A 23353-nucleotide genomic window follows, 5' to 3' on the forward strand; every position below is an offset into this window, starting at 1 on the left:
ACACACACACACACAGACCCAAACATACATGCACACACACACACACACAGAGGGGGATGGATTGATTATCTTCCGCTGAGTGATGCTCGCTTTGAGGAATTCACATACTACAAAACAAGGGGAAAAAGACTCAACAGCTCCTTTGTGTGTGTGACAAGACAACCATTCCCTGTTCCCCTGTCACCGATTCATCCCCCTTACATGTTTCAGCCCAGTCCTGGAGCAACAGCGCCTGAGTAAGGTCTGCATTCCTCAATTTTCACACCTCAAGACCTTCACACCTCAAGACCTTCACACCTCAAGACCTTCATACCTCAAGACCTTCACACCTCAATACCTTCACACCTCAAGACCTTCACACCTCAAGACCTTCGCACATCAAGACCTTCACACCTCAAGACCCTCATACCTCAAGACCTTCACACCTCAAGATCTTCACACCTCAAGACCTTCACACCTCAAGATTTTCCCACATCAAGATCTTCACACCTCAAGACATGAGACACATTATCTTTGTATCTCTGTTATATTATTACTCCTGAGTGGCGCAGTGGTCTAAGGCACTGCATCGGCAGTGCTAACTGTGCCACTAGAGATCCTGGTTCGAATCCATGCTCTGTCGCAGCCGGCCGCGACCGGGAGACTCATGGGCGGCGCACAATTGGCCCAGCGTCGTCCAGGGTAGAGGAGGGAATGGCCGGCAGGGATGTAGCTCAGTTGATAGAGCATGGCGTTTGCAACGCCAGGGTTGTGGGTTCAATTCCCACGGGGGGCCAGTATAAAAAAATATGTATTCACTAACTGTAAGTCGTTCTGGATAAGAGCGTCTGCTAAATGACTAAAATGTAAAAAAAATGATCAAAACTGTTGGAGGTAAGACATCTTAACTACTGGACATATCTCTATTACTCCCCCGCACATTGACTTGGTACCAGTACCCCCTGTATATAGCCTCGTTATTGTAATTTTATAAATTTTTTACTTTAGTTTATTTAATAAATATTTCTCAACTCTTATTTTTCTTAAAACTGCATTGTTGGTTAAGGGCTTGTAAGTAAGCATTTCACGGTAAGGTCTACACCTGTTGTATTCGGCACGTGACAAATAAAGTTTGATTTGATTTGTGTGTAACTCTGCAGTACTGGACATGTGTGTAACTCTGCAGTACTAAAGCATAATGAAGGATGTAAAGGACTTCCTGTCTATCTTGGAGCATACTATACAGTATCAGTTAGGATGAAAATACTCCTTCAGATTAACTATCATTTATAAAATACTCCTTCAGATTAACTATCCTTTATAAAACACTCCTTCAGATTAACTATCATTTATAAAATACTCCTTCAGATTAACTATAATTTATAAAATACTCCTTCAGATTAACTATAATTTATAAAATACTCCTTCAGATTAAGTATCATTTATAAAATACTCCTTCAGATTAAGTATCATTTATAAAATATTCCTTCAGATTAAGTATCATTTATAAAATACTCCTTCAGATTAACTATCATTTATAAAATACTCCTTCAGATTAAGTATCATTTATAAAATACTCCTTCAGATTAACAATAATTTATAAAATACTCCTTCAGATTAAGTATCATTTATAAAATACTTATTCAGATTAACTATCATTTATAAAATACTCCTTCAGATCAAGTATAATTTATAAAATACTCATTCAGATTAAGTATCATTTATAAAATACTCCTTCAGATTAACTATCATTTATAAAATACTCCTTCAGATTGACTATAATCTATAAAATACTTATTCAGATTAACTATCATTTATAAAATACTTCATCAGATGAACTATCATTTATAAAATACTCCTTCAGATTAACTATCCTTTATAAAACACTCCTTCAGATTAACTATAATTTATAAAATACTCCTTCAGATTAACTATAATTTATAAAATACTCCTTCAGATTAACTATAATTTATAAAATACTCCTTCAGATTAACTATCATTTATAAAATACTCCTTCAGATTAAGTATAATTTATAAAATATTCCTTCAGATTAAGTATCATTTATAAAATACTCCTTCAGATTAACTATCATTTATAAAATACTCCTTCAAATTAAGTATCATTTATAAAATACTCCTTCAGATTAACAATCATTTATAAAATACTCCTTCATATTAAGTATAATTTATAAAATACTTATTCAGATTAACTGTCATTTATAAAATACTCCTTCAGATCAAGTATAATTTATAAAATACTCATTCAGATTAAGTATCATTTATAAAATACTCCTTCAGATTAACTATCATTTATAAAATACTCCTTCAGATTGACTATAATCTATAAAATACTTATTCAGATTAACTATCATTTATAAAATACTTCATCAGATGAACTATCATTTATAAAATTCTATAATTTCTACAAACTTTCATCCTGTTATATATTTTTATTTCTGGGCTTGATTGGTGAGGAACAAACCAAATGGGCACGGGTATCCCTGGCAGTGCCAGCAATAAAATAGCTGGCCCAGGGTCCCCTCTGATTGCAGATGAAAAACTGCCAGGCGCAAAGAGCAGAAGTACTTTTGCCACAGCGGCGCTAAAATTTATGTAATTTTCTCCCGTGAAATGCAGACAAAATATGTTATCAGCCTGGGGGCTAACACAGGTGCGGAGCACTGCGAGACTAATGATTCTCATCTCATCAGAGTGTCATGCCAAGTTAGAAGAGACCAACACAGAGAAAAAAATTAAAACCAGCCAACAATAAAAGACTCCATTACCACGATTCTGCTCGTTAAAATGAGGTGCTTTTTATTTTAATTAGCCCGGCATTGTCAACAACTGCTCATGCATAATTCAAATGTTGGTCGGTTTTGCTATTCTCAAATCTTTTGTGGTGGCCATTTTGCCCCTCGCTTGTTTTTTTTTCCTATCTATCTACACCTACAGGTATGTTGTATTGTTGTGTCTGTGTGAGTCACCATCGAATGTCACTCAAAGTCTCATTGGGTTGAAGATTACCTAGATATGGGCATTCATTGAGGTATTTATGAAAAAGGGAGTGAAACATTGACTAACCCGATGGTACTCAGGTCAGAGACAGATGGCCATAAAAACTCTCTCTGGTCATTACACAAGGCCTTGTCATATCATCTGCCATGGGACTCATTTGCATAATTGACTCGCTTCTTAGAAGAATAGAGTGACACTCTCTACTTTTCGCCTGTGGCTCCTTGACCACTGCGACAGAAGGAGAGATAGACAGAGCGAGAGACAGATAGAGTGAGTGAGTGAGTGAGTGAGAGAAAGAGTGATTGAGAGTTGGGGAAAGTCAGAAACGACTGTCATGAAAGGCGGAGGTAGGTTAATGAACAGCAGTTAATCGGTGACAGTGGAGGCTGCTGAGGGGAGAACGGCTCATAATAATGGGTGGAACGGAGCAAATGGAATGGCATCAAACCATGTGTTTGATGTATTTGATACCATTCCACTAATTCTGCTCCAGCCTATTATCACGAGCCCGTCCTCCCCAATTAAGGTGCTACCAACCTCCTGTGATGGGTAAGGTGGGTAGAGAGGGTGTATGGATAGACAGAGAGAGAGGGCATTAATATTCCCTCATTCTCAGCCCCACTGGGCGGGACGAAGATTGATTTCAGTCTGAAGAAGACACGCCTTGTCATCTCCTTGTTTTGACTCTTGACCGAATTTGAGGGAAACAATGGTTGTCTCATCTGAGGGGGCTAAAGGAGAAATATTCCCTCTTTCTTTCTCTCTCTCTGTGCCTTTACATTACGCCTTCGGAAACCATCACTCCCACTCCCACTTCATCAAAAACCAAGAAGGGAAAAGAGACCAGAAGCAACCGTCACCACAACTAGTAGCTGTCCGAATGCATCTCTGTAGCCATCAGACTCTGAGGAACAAGAACACCTATTTCAGCTTGTGAGTAAACAGATATTGGTCGGGCTATAAGCCATGTCGTAACACCGGAAACCAGCGGGCACAAACAAACACAAAAAGCACCCCTGATGCATCACACACACATTAGCGCACACACACACATTCACTGATTTAAGGCTGCAGTATCCACATCTCTTTATTTTCTCTTAAAGCACAGAGGGAAAACTCAGACACACAAGGAACAGTATTCTGCTATTACAGTCCTACAGTCTATTTAAGAGTGATGGACAAAGAATGATTTGATTATCTCTGTGTGACGACCACAGGAGATGTAATGATGTGAGCTTTAGAGGGACAAACACCCCCCCTCCCCCCCACCCATGTCGCACAGCTCCGTGAGTCAGCGCGCACACACACACACAACACACTGGTCATTCCGTTTCCATGGCGACTGCGCAAGCTGAGGGCAGAATCGACGTTGTTTAAGCAGCACGGATGCAGGAGGAATTCCAATGCTGGGAGGGTGGGTAAGACAGAATGGAAATATAAGCTCTTTCCTCTAATATACATTCCATATTGAGGGAAAACTTCATATTGGGTTAGGGTTGGGGAATAGAGATTTCATTTGACTGACAATCGAGAGCTTGGGAATGACTATAAGGTTCTATCTGCAAAAAGATGATTCTGAGATAATTGCCATTAAAATTCCGAACCCTCATTGGTTTGAATGGTGTCAGCAATTTTGGTATCTTGTATTATCTTGAATTTAACATGAATTAGGGGTATTTAAAGTACTATATAGGTAGAGAAAATGTTATAGAATGTCAAATGCAGCTAGAACCTTATAGTCCCAAGCTCTCGAAATGTCAGACGTTTCGATTTTCAAAAACAGAAAGACAAAAATATTAGCAACAAAAAAGGTAATTGTTAAGGTTTATATTTTATAAATGGCATGTAGGCTAATGCAGGTATAGGAGCTAATTTAGCATTTAGAGTGAGGTCAAGGCTTTCTAAATGTCCGCTTGATTGTTGTTTCTCTGAAACATTCAAGTTAAAATGCTAACTGAGAGCGGGGAGTCATAAGTAGTACTATGTGGGGACTGGGGAGTGCATGTCCAAAGAAAAAACATAGTTTTTTGTGCCGCTGTTAGTCCAACCCATGTAACCCATTGTGTAATTTAGCGTGTTAGCTGTATGGAAAGTTAATGGTTGTCAACAAAGAAAGATGATAATGAAAATGGAAACTGTACCTTAAGCATTCATTTCCCATTTGTAGTTTTAATCCCCATTTGGCCCGTCCCAAAATCTTACTTTACCTCAAGCCCAATGCCCATGGAATGCACAGAGAGTGTGATTTCACCATTTTAACAATGTTTTTATTTAAATAAAATTGGATTTAGTTGCAAAAAACGGTGAACAGAATTTCTCCCAGGGTACAATATTTTTGCTAACAAAGAAATGGATAAAACAAAAACAGAAGCAAAATGTAAATGTCTCGTCAAAATGGGGATAACTGCAGCTTTAAATACAGTTGAACACAAGCAACATGGAACACTGAACTGCAATGCCTCCTGGGTACTCTACTGTAGCAAACATTATGACGCTCACTTGAAGCATGACAATAACAGTACTACCTCCTGTATTCAAATGCGTGTGTGTGTGTGTGTGTAATTTGATTGTTAGAGCATTTTGAAGGTGAATGCAGGCATCACTAACAAGGACAACTGAGTGGCTCAGTTACTCACAGAAAATGAATGTGCTCCATTTGAGTACAAATCACACACAGGAAATGTTGCAATCAGAACAAACACATGATGAGTAAAACAAAAAATACAACAACAGCAAACATAGTTTGTTATTCACATATGTACAACTTGCATATTACTACGATTGTCTCCAAATCATTATACGAACAAAGCAATCTTGGTTTTTTTGGTATACTCTCCAACGGATACTACTGCAAAACGCAATCAACCTCGGTCTCCTGTTTTTTTTCCAGAGCCTCTCGTTTCACAGTGGATGTGACATTATTCACAGCTTGCCGGGGCCTCGAGTCCATTACTCATAAAGGTGCCATACCACGCTCCTTATGAGCATGAATTTAATGACCCCACATATGTACGTTAAATAAAGCAAGGCACTCTCTGTGTACAGGCGAGCGGGGACGGAATTACCTGCCATTAATCTGTACAAACAATTGACTTAAGCCCCAGTAAATGAAGAGTCCTTTTTCAATAGCCTAACAGGATGTGCAGCGGCAGGCTTCAAAATAACACAAGGTGTCTGAAAGGACCTTCCCTTGTCGTTAAGTGTGCTTTTTTTGTAATGTCTTCTTTCCCTCCCTTCCCCCTCTCCCTTCTTTCCCCTTGGCTATCTACCCTTTGCTGAAAGGTTTTAATTATTTTGAAGTGAAAACATAAAAAAAGTGCAGTTAGGCCCAGCTGGTACTCTCAAGTGGTAGCCAACAGACAATAAAAGTGTCTGAGGAATTCACCAGCACTTTGTCACACTCAAATGAACAAACTCAGTGTGAAGGGAAATAGAATCCTGCCATAAAGAGGGACTTTAAAACCAATTTATTTCTCTAAACACATTCAAATATACGGAATGACTCTGTGTGGGGCAGTGTAAGTGCCCAACCAAAGATATGCAAAGTAAAAACAACACAAAAACATAAGCTCCTTCATTTAAACCCCCCGAAAAGGTGAGATACAATTAAGTACAAAATATGATATTTCCTTCTTAGCGTGAAAGTGTAGTGAGTCCATTTTAAGGTGAAGATAAAAATTAAATGACAAAAATAAACATAACGAAAAATATAAATAAAAACGAGAGATGAAAAGGCAAGCCTGCCCTGATTTGGGAAAGGTAGTGGCGTGATCGCGGTGAGAGAATGAGTGATCAGTGCAGCTTTGGTAGCAGATCTCTGTGATTCAGTCCCATGTCTACCAAACCTCGTCGCTCCACATAATGTTCCTGTTGTACCCTGCTGTGTTTACGAAGTAGTCGCCTACCTGTTTGTTGCTGTATTTTGGCGGGTTTGCCTTGTAGCTGTAATCCGAATATTGATCGGAGCCTGTAGAGTTGTTGTCACCCGTGCCCACAAAGGTGTTGGTGGCGGGCAGGTCCTGAACGGCTTGGTGCTTCTTGGAGGCAGAGGGCGACTGGGGCTGCAGCTGGATGGAGGGCAGGGGGGAGTTGGAGCGGTAGTGTCTGCCCAGGTCGGGGCTGCCCGGGGGGTAGTTGAGGGGCAGGTGGATCCGGGGACTGTCATTGACACTATCGTTTATGAGGTTGAAGTTGAGGCCCTTCTGGAGGCTTGCCTCTTCTTCCTCCTCCAGTGGCTTGGCGGGCTTGGGCGCCTTGCCCTTCTTGCTCTTTTTGCCCTTGCCGTTCTTCGGCCCTGCTTTAGGGGCGTACAGGTCCTTGCTCTCCTTCTTGCCTGCCTGGTAGCCGCTCTTGGTGTCCTTCTGCATGCGATGGCGGATCACCACCACCACCACAATGACCAGGATGACTCCGGCGATGCCCGCTAGGCTGCCGTACAGGATGTTGCTGCGCTGGGCCAGCGCGTAGTTGGGGTCCCCGGCAATGTCTCTGTCCAGAGGAGTGTAGAGGCTGTGACCCACCAGAGACTCGATCAGGGTGATGTTGCCCATGGTCTCGTTGACGAAGATGTGGACCAGGGCGGTGGTGTGACGTTGTGGCTTGCCTTTGTCGCTCACCTTCACCACCAAACGGTGGAGCCCGTTGTGCTTGCGGGTGAACTCCTGGGCCAGGGTGATCTCCCCATTGTTGGGTGAGATGTGGAACAGTCCGTAGGGGTTCCCGCCGGTGATGCTGAAGACCAGCTCGGCGTTGGGTCCCGTGTCAATGTCTTCGGCCTCCACCACTTCCACGCGTGTCTCTGGGGTCGTGAGAGGTGGGAGGTACTTGTAGGAGGAGTTAGAGGGCTTGGTGACATAGGGGGAGTTATCGTTCTCGTCCAAGACGTTGATGGTCACACCCACGTAGGAGGACCTGGGAGGGTCACCGGCGTCCACAGCCTTGAGGCGGAAAGTGTATGTGCTCTCCTTCTCGCGATCAAAGGAGATGCTGGAGAGGATAGTGCCTGTGCCGTTCTGGATGACAAACTTGCCATTGTCGGGCTCCACCGAGAGCCGCACCCTGGCGTTCTCGCCCTTATCTGCGTCGATGACCGTCACCATGCCGACAGGGCTGAGCGGAGGCATGTTCTCCAAGACGGAGAAGCTGTAGCCGCTCAACATGAACTTGGGGTCGTTGTCGTTACGGTCCAGCACCTTGACCACCACCGTGGCCGTCCCCCTCAGGCTAGGCGAGCCCTTATCGGCTGCCGCCACATGGAACTCGTAGTGCTCTCTGTGCTCACGGTCCAGCGTGTTCATCACGCGCACCTCTCCCGTTTTGGGGTCGATCTCAAAGAGCCCCTTAGTGGTCGAGTCCATGATGATGCTGTAGGTCAGCTCTGCGTTGGAGCCACTGTCCGCGTCCGTGGCCACCACATCCAGCACCTTATCACCTGGCTGGTTCTCCTCTGCAAAGTCCACCTCGAACAGGGTGGGGGAAAAGACCGGCGCATTGTCATTCATGTCGGTGACTTGCACCTTCAGGGAGTTGGTGCTGGACAGTGCAGGGTTACCTGAGTCCACTGCTACTATTTCAATCCTGTAGTCCTTGATGCGCTCGTAGTCTAGCAGGGTCGTGGTCTGCAGGAAGTATTTCCTCTTGCGGTCGTTGGCTGACTCGCTGGCGGGCCGCAGCTGGAAGGGTACGTCCCCGGCCACCACGCAGGTGACCACGGCGTTCTCCCCTTCATCACGGTCCGACACCTGCACCAGGGCCACGGGCGTGCCGATGGGCATGTCCTCTGAGATGTTGGCCACACCGTCGTGGTGGGTGACCAGGCCAATGCCACGGATCTCGATGGCGGGTGCATTGTCATTCTGGTCCTTGACGTTGATGGTCACCAGGACTTTGGAGCTCTTGGAGTTGGGGCTGCGGTCCTTGGCCACCACAAAGAACTTGAGGAAGCTCTCCTCCTCACGGTCCACCAGCCCCTTGACGTAGATGATCCCTGTGGAGCGGTCGATGCGCAGCAACCTCTGGACGGCATCGGAGGCCTGGTGCAGGCTGTAGTCGATCTCCCCGTTGGTACCCATGTCAGCATCGTTGGCTTTCACCTGGACACACGCACACACACAGAAAAAACATAAAATATTAGCCTTTAGCTTCTGCAACCTACCATTTTCAAAACCCAGAAACAATTGTAAATTCCCTGCTAGATTGTATCAAAGCCTTGATTCTCCCCATAGCTCAAGTTCATGCTCTGTGTCATTCATAATGGACTATCAAAACTAAGCATGCGCAGCCCCACATAAACATCTAGTGATTGTCACATGGGTCATTGGCAGCTAATGGGGAAATGACTGAGCATGTTAATGTTCCTCCTATTATCAAAAGGCCCTTGTTCCTACAGGGGCCATTAGGAGGAGATAGAGTGACAGGGATTGGTGGCAACGGATTGACTTGGCCCTGCCTCTGTAATCCTTGCCAAAACAAGAAACTTCCCATAAGAAACTGAGAACAGCCTTGCATTAGAAACGTTAACACATTAGGAAACAAGCCATCTCCGTAATCTACACATAGAGGAATGTCAACTCAGTGAGTTTGGTAATAAGGATCCTAATATATTTTATCCCATTATAGGCCCATGATTACACAGTTTAAATAGAGGTGTCTGTGAGTTGATCTGGTGTAAATGGACTGGGCAAATAAGCGAGGTATCATTTAGAATCGAAGTAAACCAACGAATCTCTTTAACTGTCGGACCCAACCTTACAGTGTCACTCTGACACCTTACCACCTGACACACCGAGATCCACTTGTCATCTTTCTAACATTACTCATCCTTAAACACACGTGGTAAAGCACTGTATGACTTACCCCACAGGATAGTCAAATAGAATGACCCAGCCCTCCCATTACTGAGCCATGCATGACTTAATGTGACTCAGACATCAGATTATCCATGGGGTTTATTGGTATAATGCTCTATGTGACTCATTCCATTTTATCTTCCACAGAAACCTCAGAATGCATTTCACTTAACAGGCATTTGGAGAGCATTCCTTTGAGGAAGCAGAAATGCTTGATTGACACGTCTGACCCGTTTAAGTCATCAAATTAGACCATTTTTCCGCCCTTGCCGTTCATTTGCTACTGCTCCCTTAGCAGGATTATGAAGGGAGAAAACACTCTTGACACGCTCTTTGAAAACATCTTGAACGCATGGACTAATTGTTGACTGAGAGATTAACAGTATTTATACACATTTTATGCCTGGACACTTCGTCTCAAATTGCTCCTGGAACCCGGACAACTGTAGTGCTCGCCTTATCGGCTGTGTTGCACTGCAATTCAATATGCCATTCTCAGAACCTGTCAATAATTCACTAGTGTTTTGTAAAACCGGTGGTTAAAGCGACAGACGGAAGAGGAAGAAAAATCAATTTGCTGAGGAGAATATAATTTGGTTCCATCGTTTCCTCAACCTTAACCCTGTTGTTTTGTATCGGTGCCCAGGCCCCATGGGAAATAGGGGGCCTAATGTAATGAGGGTGCTTGTCAAGTGGAGTTTGAGGGCTCTTGGGATGTTAGTGTTAGCTAGTTCACCAGTTCCTCTCACAGTCTCTCCACCAGATATAATTAGTGAAGTATAAATATGGTGTGGGGAGTCGAATAGCTGAACCAAAAAGTCTGAGTTTAAAGGCTATTTTCTTTCAAATAAGTTACTCTAAGTGAATCTACTTCATTGCGCTTTTGACTGAAACAAATGGCCCCAGAGCATGACATGGCAGTTATATTCATGTGTGAGAGGTAGAGAGATATAAACTTTGTGACTGAGTCAATGAGTGGCTTGCGAAAGTATTCACCCCCCTTGGCATTTTTCCTATTTTGTTCCCTTACAACCTGGAATTAAAATTGATTTTGGGGGGGTTTGTATCATTTGATTTACACAACATGACTACCACTTTGAAGATGCTAAATATTTTTTATTGTGAAACTAACAAGAAATAAGACAAAAAAACTGAAAACTTGAGCGTGCATAACTATTCACCCCCCCAAAGTCAATAGTTTGTAGAGCCACCTTTTGCAGCAATTACAGCTGCAAGTCTCTTGGGGTATGTCTCTATAAGCTTGGCACATCTAGCCACTGGGATTTTTGCCCGTTCTTCAAGGCAAAACTGCTCCAGCTACTTCAAGTTGGATTGGTTCCGCTGGTGTACAGCAATCTTTAAGTCATACCACAGATTCTCAATTGGATTGAGGTCTGGGCTTTGACTAGGCCATTCCAAGACATTTAAATGTTTCCCCTTAAACCACTCGAGTGTTGCTTTAGCAGTATGCTTAGGGTCATTGTTCTGCTGGAAGGTGAACCTCCGCCCCAGTCTCAAATCTCTCGAAGACTGAAACAGGTTTCCCTATGGACAGATACTCCAATCTCCGCTGTGGAGCTTTGCAGTTCTTTCAAGGTTATCTTTGGTCTCTCTGTTGCCTCTCTGATTAATGCTCCCCTTGCCTGGTCTGTGAGTTTTGGTGGGCGGCCCTCTCTTGGCAGGTTTGTTGTGGTGCCATATTCTTTCCATTTTTTAATCATGGATTTAATGGTGCTCCGTGGGATGTTCAAAGTGTCTGATATTTTTTTATAACCCAACCCTGATCTGTACTTCTCCACAACTTTGTCCCTGACCTGTTTGGAGAGCTCCTTGGTCTTCATGGTGCCGCTTGCTTGGTGGTGCCCCTTGCTTAGTGGTGTTGCAGACTCTGGGGCCTTTCAGAACAGGTGTATATATACTGAGATCATGTGACAGATCATGTGACACTTAGATTGCACACAGGTGGACTTTATTTAATTAATTATGTGACTTCTGAAGGTAATTGGTTGCACCAGATCTTATTTAGGGTCTTCATAGCAAAGTGGGAGAATACACATGCACCCACCACTTTTCTGTTATTTATTTTGTAGAATGTTTTGAAACAAGTTATGTTTTTCATTTCACTTCACCAATTTGGACTATTTTGTGTATGTCCATTACATTAAATCCAAATAAAAATCCATTTAAATTACAGGTTGTAATGCAACAAAATAGGAAAAACGCCAAGGGGGATGAATACTTTTGCAAGGCACTCTATGTCTATCTAACTGTAAGTCACTCTGGATAAAAGTGTCTACTAAATTACTAAAATGAAAAAAGATATATATTTAAAGAAATGTACAGTATATACAGTAGGGAGAACAAGTATTTGATACACTGCCGATTTTGCAGGTTTTCCTACATACAAAGCATGTAGAGGTCTGTAATTTTTATCATAGGTACACTTCAACTGTGAGAGACGGAATCTAAAACAAAAATCCAGAAAATCACATTGTATGATTTTTAAGTAATTAAATTGCATTTTATTGCATGACATAAGTATTTGATCACCTACCAACCAGTAAGAATTCCGGCTCTCACAGACCTGTTAATTTTTCTTTAAGAAGCCCTCCTGTTCTCTACTCATTAACTGTATTAACTTCACCTGCTTGAACTCGTTACCTGTATAAAAGACACCTGTCCACACACTCAATCAAACAGACTCCAACCTCTCCACTATGGCCAAGACCAGAGAGCTGTGTAAGGACATCAGGGATAAAATTGTAGACCTGCACAAGGCTGGGATGGGCTACAGGACAATAGGCAAGCAGCTTGGTGAGAAGGCAACAACTGTTGGCGCAATTATTAGAAAATGGAAGAAGTTCAAGATGACGGTCAATCACCCTCGGTCTGGGGCTCCATGCAAGATCTCACCTCGTGGGGCATCAGTGATCATGAGGAAGGTGAGGGATCAGCCCAGAACTACACGGCAGGACCTGGTCAATGACCTGAAGAGAGCTGGGACCACAGTCTCAAAGAAAACCATTAGTAGCACACTACGCCGTCAAGGATTTAAAATCCTGCAGCGCACGCAAGGTCCCCCTGCTCAAGCCAGCGCATGTCCAGGCCCGTCTGCTGTTTGCCAATGACCATCTGGATGATCCAGAGGAGGAATGGGAGAAGGTCATGTGGTCTGATGAGACATAAATAGAGCTTTTTGGTCTAAACTCCACTCGCCGTGTTTGGAGGAAGAAGAAGGATGAGTACAACCCCAAGAACACCATCCCAACCGTGAAGCATGGAGGTGGAAACATCATTCTTTGGGGATGCTTTTCTGCAAAGGGGACAGGACGACTGCACCGTATTGAGGGGAGGATGGATGGGGCCATGTATCACGAGATCTTGGCCAACAACCTCCTTCCCTCAGTAAGAGCATTGAAGATGGGTCGTGGCTGGGTCTTCCAGCATGACAACGACCCGAAACACACAGCCAGGGCACCTAAGGAGTGGCTCCGTAAGAAGCATCTCAAGGTCCTGGAGTGGCCTAGCCAGTCTCCAGACCTGATCCCAATAGAAAATCTTTGGAGGGAGCTGAAAGTCCGTATTGCCCAGCGACAGCCCCGAAACCTGAAGGATCTTGAGAAGGTCTGTATGGAGGAGTGGGCCAAAATCCCTGCTGCAGTGTGTGCAAACCTGGTCAAGTCCTACAGGAAACGTATGATCTCTGTAATTGCAAACAAAGGTTTCTGTACCAAATATTAAGTTCTGCTTTTCTGATGTATCAAATACTTATGTCATGCAATAAAATGCAAATTAATTACTTAAAAATCATACAATGTGATTTTCTGGATTTTTGTTTTTAGATTCCGTCTCTCACAGTTGAAGTGTACCTATGATAAAAATGACAGACCTCTACATGCTTTGTAAGTAGGAAAAACTGCAAAATCGGCAGTGTATCAAATACTTGTTCTCCCCACTGTAGTCTCTGTGTATGTAATGTAGGTATCTCTGTGTATGTACTGTAGGTATCTCTGTGTATGTACTGTAGGTATATCTGTGTATGTACTGTAGGTATATCTGTGTATGTACTGTAGGTATCTCTGTGTATGTACTGTAGGTATCTCTGTGTATGTACTGTAGGTATATCTGTGTATGTACTGTAGGTATCTCTGTGTATGTACTGTAGGTATATCTGTGTATGTACTGTAGGTATCTCTGTGTATGTACTGTATGTATCTCTGTGTATGTACTGTAGGTATCTCTGTGTATGTACTGTAGGTATCTCTGTGTATGTACTGTAGGTATCTCTGTGTATGTACTGTAGGTATCCCTGTGTGTCTAGTACCTGCAGGACTGAATGTCCCATAGGGCTGTTCTCGGCCAGCTCAGCCTCATAGTGGCTCCTCTCGAACTTGGGTGCATTGTCGTTCTGGTCGGTGACGGTCACCCTCAGCAGGGCGCTGCTGGCGCGCGGCGGTGTGCCCCCGTCCACCACACGGATGTTGAGATCATACGAGTCTTTCTGCTCGCGGTCCAGGTTGCCCATAACGATGAGCTGCGGCTGCTTCTCGTCTGTGTCCTCGGCCACCTGCAGGCTGAAGAGCTGGTCGGCGTCGATCCCGGCACTAAGCGAGTACTCGGCCACGCCGTTGTGGCCCGAGTCCTTGTCGCTGGCCATGGGGATGGAGAAGAGTGCCCCGATGTGCGTGTTCTCTGGGATGGACAGCATGAGGATGGGTGAGGTGAACTGGGGTGTGTTGTCGTTGACGTCCTGCACCTCGATGCGGCCCTCGATCAGCCGCGGTCCCTGGCCCTGCTTCAGGTCCGTGATGGACACCTCGAACTCCAGGAAGCACTTGTCGCCCTCAAACAGGTTACGGCAGTCCCGCAGTGTCTCACGGTCGATGGGGACCTCTGTGGTGTAGATGTCTCCAGTCTTGCCGTCCACGCGCAGGTAAGGGGTGCCCACCTCCAGCTTGTACAGGTGGCCCGAGTCGGGCAGGCCCTCATCCGATGCCAGGCTGCCGATCAACGTGTTGGGCGGCTGCTCCTCGAGCATCCGGTAGAGAATGTCAGTGGGAGCGGCGCCACAGCAAACCAGAAGCATGGCGGCCAACACCAGCGTGGCATCCCACCTCAGCGCCATCACTCTGCTCGACTGGCACAGCATCGGTCTGTAAGAAAAACAAAGACAAAGACAAACAAACATGATTAGAAATGGCCTCATCTTCTAGAAAGGTCTGAACAACTTTTAAAGACACTTGGGTAACTCTTCGGGATTTATGACAGGTCTCGTTTTAATTTATTGCAAACTTCTTCACACGAGACACTAAATGTGTCTGAAACAATTACTTGTGTGTGACCTCTGTTTCGTGAGAGTTCGAGCCATGTCCAATCCATAACACGGACTCAACCTTGTATCTCTCCCAGGTACTTCAATGACATATGCAGCAGTAGACTAAGGGGAAGGATAAGAACCATTTTACTGCCACTGTTGCCTACCTCCTCCTGCTAATTCTGGACTTTGACAACATTAGGTGTCCTTCAGCTATTCCAAGGGTACCAAAAATTGCGTACAGCTCACTAATTTGGACTTCCTTTGAAACTGAATATGCCACTAAAAGGCAGCAACTAGCAAACTCATATGTGGTGCCAAATCCCAGGGGTTTTGTTTTCAGCGCCGATTATATCACAACCAAAAGCAACCCAATCAAGGCCTAATTGAACACACGGTAATTTACACACAAAGCAACTCTCCTTTTGATTCTTAACCTCTTCCCTCCTTTATTAATTACCTCTCTGTTTCAGCACACAGCTTTGATCCCCATTTCCCCACTTCCCTGTTCTCCCCTGGCTCTAATTCACTTCACTGTATATTTTCTCTGCGTGTGGAGAGTCTCATGCTCGCTGCAACCGGGGCAAGGAGACAGGTCTGCGGGGGTTAATCTGTGGAGTTTCTCACGTCCTTGTTTTTGAAAGGATGTCTTCTAATCATCCCCACGTCCCAGTCCCCCTGTCCCCCCGTCCCTCTCCCCAGATGCTCTGTATAAAGAAATGAGGAATGACTGATTTGCCTTCTCTTCCTCCTCATCTTCCTCATCCTCCTCCTCTTCGTAAATACATGTGTGTGTGTTGTGCTAGTGTGAGTACACCATTGCAAAGATAAGAGAGGAGGAAAATAAACCTTCATTTCCTGGAAGTCTGTGGTCCCCTGGTGTATAAGTGGCTCTTTAATGAGGCAAAATAATAATAATAATAAGAGAGAGAGAGAGAGAGAGAGAGAGAGAGAGAGAGAGAGAAACACACACATCAGTAGGGAGCAGTTGTTTGTTCCGTGTGACGCCGATTGAGATGAGAAATATTACACACCAGGCCTAAACACACGTCCACAACACACACACACTCACTTTTTCCCACACACACCACACACACAATAAATGACATATAGGCTTCTCAAGCATATACCAACAGAACGCTCCTCATACCCAGGCAGGAGAGATGTACTAATGAGGCTGGTGAGGAACAGGGGCTGCACTCTATGATTGAGGGTGAGCAAGTGGGAGAGAGACTCATTTTTGTAGTCTAAATCTGGGTCTGCAAATGACAGCTCCTCTTTCCCCTGATGACACTCACACAGTCAGAATTATAAAGTGTGTGTTCAGTTTGTGTGTGTAAGTGTTTTTCTGTATGGTAGAGCGTGTGTTTTTGTGTGTGGTAGAGCGTGGAGGGCTTTTCAGAGGTGCAAAATACCTCACCCCCGGCCTCAGGATTACCTCTCCACTTCTCAGCAGGTCAGGTATTTCACAACTCTGAAGAGGCCAGGGAGAACAGGCTGCATTGAATTCTGTACCGCTGGTGGGGAAAAACACAGACGTCCACTAAAAACCCATCCAACCAACTGACCACATCATGGACCTGTTTATTGAAAACCTAGAGAGGCCATAGTTGGTGATAGAGACCAAACTCTATCACCAAAAATGTATCATCACGCCACTGTCACAGATGTGTGTACATACACATGTAGTAGATATGAAATGATAAGCGTGTGAGGGTGTGTGTATTGTTGTGTATTGTTAGATATTACTGCACTGTTGGAGCTAGGAACACAAGCATTTTGCTTCACCCGCAATAACATCTACTAAATACGTGTATGAGACCAATGAAATGTGATTTGACTGGTTTCATTATGATGGATGGTGCTAAAGGGGCAGTGAGAGACTCGGGTTGAGTTCCAAATGGCATCCTATTCCTTATATAGTGGTATGGGCACTGGTGGGTACTGGTCAAAATAAGTGTACTACATAGGGAATAGGGTGCCATTTGGAATGCAGACTCTGTGCTACTGGCCGGGGGGCCTTGGAAATGGTCTCTGGAGAAGCCATGCACCAGCCACAGGAAGATCCCCACTTGTTCATCACAGCCTTCCCCACACCTCTGGACTCTCACTGGAACAGTCTCACTCGTCTGTGAATGTGTGTGTGTGTGCGTGACGAGAATGTGTGTCAGGGAGCAGAGTCAGGGAGCCGTTGAGGCTCGAGCACAGAGGAGAAGTGAGGAGCAACATCGCTAGTGTGTGCTCTGAGAGAGAGAGAGAGAGAGAGAGAGAGAGAGAGAGAGAGAGAGGAGGGTAGGTTCCTGTGTGTGTGTGTGCGTGAGTGAGTGACTGGTCAAACTGAGTGGCCTGGCAGAGAGGTGGACATTGTGATGGAAATGAAACACCCCGGTGGCTCTGAGTGGCAGGGCCCCTTAACGACTCCAACGTTTACAAGACACTCGAAACTTAAGAAAGTCACATCTACATCTAGCACCTGGCATTGCCTTAATCTCCCCCCTTACCCCTTACCCACTACCCCTTTCAGCCTTCCTGGAGAGGGGAGAGGGACACTCCGACCAGTGTCCAGACATGCAAGCACAGACAATAGCGCATATATTTTAATGACAATGGGCCGTCAACACAGCTTTCTCCCGTGCATTATCTGTCAACATTAGCAGTCCAGGATTTAGCGGACAGTGGGTCCGATTTATGGCGGCGCTGCTTTTTGGCTACTAAATCAACATGGGCGGCCTCTCATCAGCAGTGCTGGAGAGATGTGTGTGTGAGCAATGCGTGAGAATTCGAAAAAGAACACGCGAGCGAGAGAGAGCGAGAGAGAGCGAGAGAGAGGGCGCTCTGCTGTCGTAGAATACCTTGGAAACTAGAAGCTTCCTCGTTCCTTCTCACCACACCCACTTGTTTCTATCAACTTTAAATATTATTTAAACCAACAGATTTCAGAATAAAAAAGCATTGACTTGTGCACTGTGTATTGTACTGCGTGAGACAGGCTGTTTGCTTTATGCTCCACAGCCATTACTGCTTTCATATTTCTATGTCTGTTCCTGCCACCCACACATGCCCTACACCTGTGATGCTGTGTCCTCTGCTAGAATCCTTGCTGCACGCTAAATCCTGCTCACAAAGACCCATTACAAATCCCCTCATTGTACATCTCTCTCTCTCTCTCTCTCTCTCTCTCCATACACTCTTTCTCCCTCCCTCCCCTCTTCGCTACTCCTCTCTAGCTCTCACTTTCACCTTCTCCCTCCTGTACTCCCTCTCTCTCTGTGTCTCCAACTCTCTCTCTCCTCCAGTTTCCTTCGGTCTCCTCCCTCCCTCCACTCATCTTTCCCTCTCCCTCTTTTCTCTGGGTGAGCATTGTACTTCCACACTGAGGGGGGTTAACAGATTTAACAGGCTAATTGCTATTCTGAGGCCTCCCCGCTGACACTGCGCACAACCGTTGTATTAAGTTTTAACTCAAACCCGTGGCTAGGAATTCATCATCCTAACCCCCCAGCAACCTTCCCTCAACCAGCCAGCTAGCTACCAGACCTGGGTGAAAATACTATTTGAAATAATTTCAAATAGACCTAATTTATCTGCTTGATTGAGCTTGTCTGGCTTAATGGACCAATAGAATAGTTCCAAAAACGTTAACCCCCCTTACATCTAAAACTCCAGAGCAAACAGTCAATGTATTTGAAAGATTTCAAATAGTATTTGAACCCAGGTCTGCTAACTACACTACGGTATACTCCACAACAAGCCAAAGTACCACTAAGCTCTGCCAACTACAGTCAAGCCTCAATAAAAGCATGGCCAAGTGATTGTTCAGGAAAGGGGGTAGCGACACAAAAGCACTTGCGTAAGAAACAGCGATACAAACACAGCAAGTTAGCCAAGTAATTTACCTTGGCGATGCCACTGCATCATGGTAACGAGAAGCTGTTCACACACTTCACTCAAGCCCTCATTGGAATGTGCATAAGGCTGAATAATTCAAGTATCTAATTACACAGTGGCATTTATGGAGGTTAAGAAGTGCCATAGTTCCAGACGTGCTGGAGGAATGATTGACTCTATGAGAGCACCGGCCGATGGCATCTGCCCCTCCCTGGTTAATGTGTAACCTCACTGTGCAGGGCCAGGTGCGCCGAATACGTCACAAGGCCTTTTACTGCACTACACAAGACTCACCAACTCCTCATAAGATCTCAAGGCAAACAAATGAAAAGTTAGCTTATTTGTTTTAGAACTTGTTGAGCTACTGCTGAGTTTTGGAGAAAGACAGCTATTGATATTACAACGTTACAAACAACAACATAAGTAGAGGAACCCCCCCCCCCCCAACACACACACACACAGCCAATACAGGCACATGTACACATGCGGTTCTTCCAGCCAATCAAGCACATGCTTTCCCATCTTGTGTATTAGTGAGTTTTCCCATCATATATAAACCACATAGTAGCAATCACACAGAACATGACTCTTTCCATTTTTTATACACTGGCTTTTCATCTGTTCTGGTTTGAAGTGATCTATTGCATAAGAACTTTGGACATCTAAATACATCCCATACATAAATATTATTTGGCTCCATTGTCAGAATTGACAATCACATTGAACAGCATCCTACTACATCTCTCTATCGCCACAATACAAGAAACTGGCCTGGAGTGCCTATGGATGGAGGAGGGTGGGGGGAGGTTAAGGTGAGCAAGTCCTAAAGCCAGACAGAACCCAACCCTGGATGGCCCATCCAGCAAGGTCATTGTCCAGCACAATCAGCCACATTCTCTTCCCCGCTCTGGGGACTGCTGGACGGGGGCTTCTCTCCATGCTAGATGGGTGGCCCCTTACCCCCATAGCACAAAAGGGATTACTTTAATGATTTCATTCAACCCAATTGTTTGGCCCAGATCCCTCTCTCCCCCTGTATTGGGAAGCAGACAAACTGTTGCCGGTTGCCTGTCTGTGCCAGTCAAAGAGGCAGACCATAAGGGGATAGCGCCACCGAGCCACGGCTTGCTGCGTAAGGCGGATGGAGACTAAAGTGCTCGACTACACCACCCACTGGTGATGGCTGGCAGAGATATGGCATGCTAGGGTGATATACAGTGAGACACAACATGCTGGGACTATCTCTGTGGCTGCTGGTGGAAATGCAATATCAGGGACAATTTCAGGCTTTAACATAGTTCACCACTACGTATGGTTGTTAGTAGTTCACTGTATTTACCAGCGTGGTATTTGAAGGGGTGATGAGACACAGACACAGTATTGGGCTGGAAGACTCTAGTCTAGGTGAGCAGGATACTGCCTGCTCTCTATCCCCCTCTAGTCTAGCCTATGAGATAAACTGCAGTGAGAATGATTGTGGTCTAACCGCTCCAACAGACTGTTCTTTGCCAATGCACTAGCTAGCATCTCCAAAGGGAAAACGAGGTGTTATCTAGCTACGGTCAATGACATACACATACTAGAGCTATGGCAGAGTTGTATGATCTCCATAATTTGGCTGTCTCCTTGGATTATACCAAGGTGCACAAAATCTAGCCTCTCAACCAGACAGAGTGGTCACGCCCCTCTCCATATTGTCTGACACCATGCTGCCTTGCCTTCAATTGAGCATACCACCCAGTATAAACACATAGGGATTATCCCCTTGATGGCAGATGGAACTACTCTCTACTTATATATTACAAGATAAGACCTAGGAGAATATCAGACGTCATGGCGTGATCTCCTTGAAAACATATGTATTACAGTTGCTGGAGTCGGAATGAATGCAATGATTATATCCATATGTAACCTACATGGTCTAATTCTGGTGAATTACTATATAGAAAAATATCCTATTGTTTCCTGGCTGCGGTCGCAACACACCTAATTGGAAGTCACTTTCACTAAATTGGAAGAGGATCTAATGAACCCAAAACATGCTGTGGAAATGCATACTTTCAAGCATAGACAATTATCCACACCCATTCTCATGAGGTCTATGGCAGACGGCTAAGACCTTTAATTTAAAAAATGCAATTTCAATTTTTCAAAATTTTAATGATGCATTAGTGAACCTGTTGACTCAGATCATTAATTTTACGCACAAATGTCCATAGCCTACACAAAGTCCTATTTATTTTCCCGAGTTTATCTCGGCATTCCTTGCTCATTCGCAGCATTGCACAATTTAAATCTGACCATGACGTGGATTTGTATGAGAATAAATTGGAAAGATATGCTACTTCATTAAACCTGTGATACGAAACAACAGACACGAGAAGCCTTTTCGCTTATGGAAAACCGTCACATGTAGCCTAACCTATCTCTCGTAGGCTGACAATTCCTCAAGGCCAACAGGCTACACGGTTGAAACATTTAGTGGGCTACTGTCAAATAATATGCACAAACAACTAAAGGCGAAAATACTCACGATTCAATGAGGCAACATTCTCCTGGTCTCAACATAAGCAGTAAAACACACCAAATGGGGTCGCGTGAAACGACCCCAGAATCCCGCTCGGCGCGTGACATGAAGGTATCCGCTATTGTGTTGATAATGAACCTCAGTGCAGAACTCAAACTGCATGGAACCGGGTGGGCTGACTGTCACCAATCACTCCACTGACCTGCGTCACTTTGTTGCTTGTAAGTATGGAAATTATATGCAATAGTCCACAATAGTGTGCTTGACCAATCTACAGTAGGCCTAGGCCTCTACCCGTTTAAAATACAGCAACACATTTGGTCACGTTTTTTTTAAAACACATTTTCGGGTAGGCTATGTAAGCAACGAAACGCTAGAAACGCTTTGTCAGTATCGATTCGATTTTAATTGCATGAACCCCGCATTTAACTGAATTAGACGAGTGGAGGCGCTTGGCATTTTACCAGAGGGGAGGGAATCGTGGTGATTTGACTTAAACCCAAAACCTTTCTCCCCCTAATGCTTGCTTCCTTTTTACGTTTTAGTCATTTAGCAGACGCTCTTATCCAGAGCGACTTACAGTTAGTGAGTGCATACATTATTTGTATTTTTCATACTGCCCCCCCGTGGGAATCGAACCCACAACCCTGGCGTTGCAAACGCCATGCTCTACCAACTGAGCTACATCCCTGCCGGCCATTCCCTCCCCTACCCTGGACGACGCTGGGCCAATTGTGCGCCACCCCATGGGTCTCCCGGTCGCGGCCGGCTACGACAGAGCCTGGATTCGAACCAGGATCTCTAGTGGCACAGTATAGACCACTGCGCCACTCGGGAGACAGTCACTAGCCTACACCGGACTACAATTTACAGGCTTGGGTAAATTGTGGTTGGCTAGGCCTACTACAGAGCAGTTTTTGGCCGTGAGGGCTTGCCTACCTTTAGAGTTTAGACTATTTATTTGAAGGGCTTAAATGGAATGCAGCAGCCTGTTGCCAATTGGGACGGGCTCTGCAATAGCCAAATTACCTGCAGTGGGAAGCGTAATCAAGTTAATGAACGCTTATCGGGAAAACACTATTCAAAAGTTTTATTGTTTGTATTAGATATGAAAATTAATAAAAACTAGATATAGTCCAGTATTATTATGGAGCGAGGAGATGAGGTAATTGCATGCAATAATAGAATGGTGTGTCGTTGCGCCCTCAATCTCCCTATATAACACTTTTTCAATACCATTCTAAGAGATAGGCGATTTAGAGGTGCGAGTTTCATCTTTATGGTTTCATGTGTACCGCACCACCACCATCCTGCCTAGCAGGTTAGACGCCTCCGTGGAAGGAGACAGCTTGGAACGGGAGAAGCCAGAAAGACCGGATTTCGCAGTAATGTCATGTCATGAAAAGGCTACGGCCTCGGCTTCAGAGAGCTGTCCACCATTGATCCTACTTTTAAAAATAACTCATATAGTTCAGCTATTTGCCATTTAGTTATAACTATAGCATATTGGCCGTCGATAAAAAGTCCTAGGCTAGAATTTGAGGGAATGTTCATTTAAAAGGTACTGTACCAATAAGCTATTTGCAAAGACTCAGCTACAGGTGATAGAAGCGCGTCTAATAGGGAGCTGTTTTGGAAGGGCGTTGTGGCTACCCATATGACTGTTTTATAAATTACATTAGATGACTATTTAAAAAGAAGTGACTTATTTGGCAATTCATGGACAATTTACAATCAATCTACTTTAGCCTATAGGCCTATTGCTGGGTATTCGGTTCT

General features: G+C 44.6%; 1 protein-coding gene across 2 annotated transcripts in view; it reads right to left on the minus strand.

The window, feature by feature from the left end:
- The window catches only part of LOC121541301 (protocadherin-1), a 354738-nt gene that overhangs the window by 329965 nt on the left and 1420 nt on the right, over positions 1-23353 (minus strand). For both annotated transcript variants that reach the window (XM_041850287.2, XM_041850294.2), the window contains exons 2-3: positions 14170-14998; positions 6903-9089 (exon numbers count right to left, since the gene is read on the minus strand). In XM_041850287.2, coding sequence (XP_041706221.1) covers positions 6903-9089; positions 14170-14994 — 3012 coding nt within the window. In that variant the 5' untranslated portion in view covers positions 14995-14998. The remainder of the gene's footprint in view (positions 1-6902; positions 9090-14169; positions 14999-23353) is intronic.

This window comes from Coregonus clupeaformis, chromosome 3, assembly GCF_020615455.1.
Source record: "Coregonus clupeaformis isolate EN_2021a chromosome 3, ASM2061545v1, whole genome shotgun sequence".
Lineage (NCBI taxonomy): Eukaryota > Metazoa > Chordata > Actinopteri > Salmoniformes > Salmonidae > Coregonus > Coregonus clupeaformis.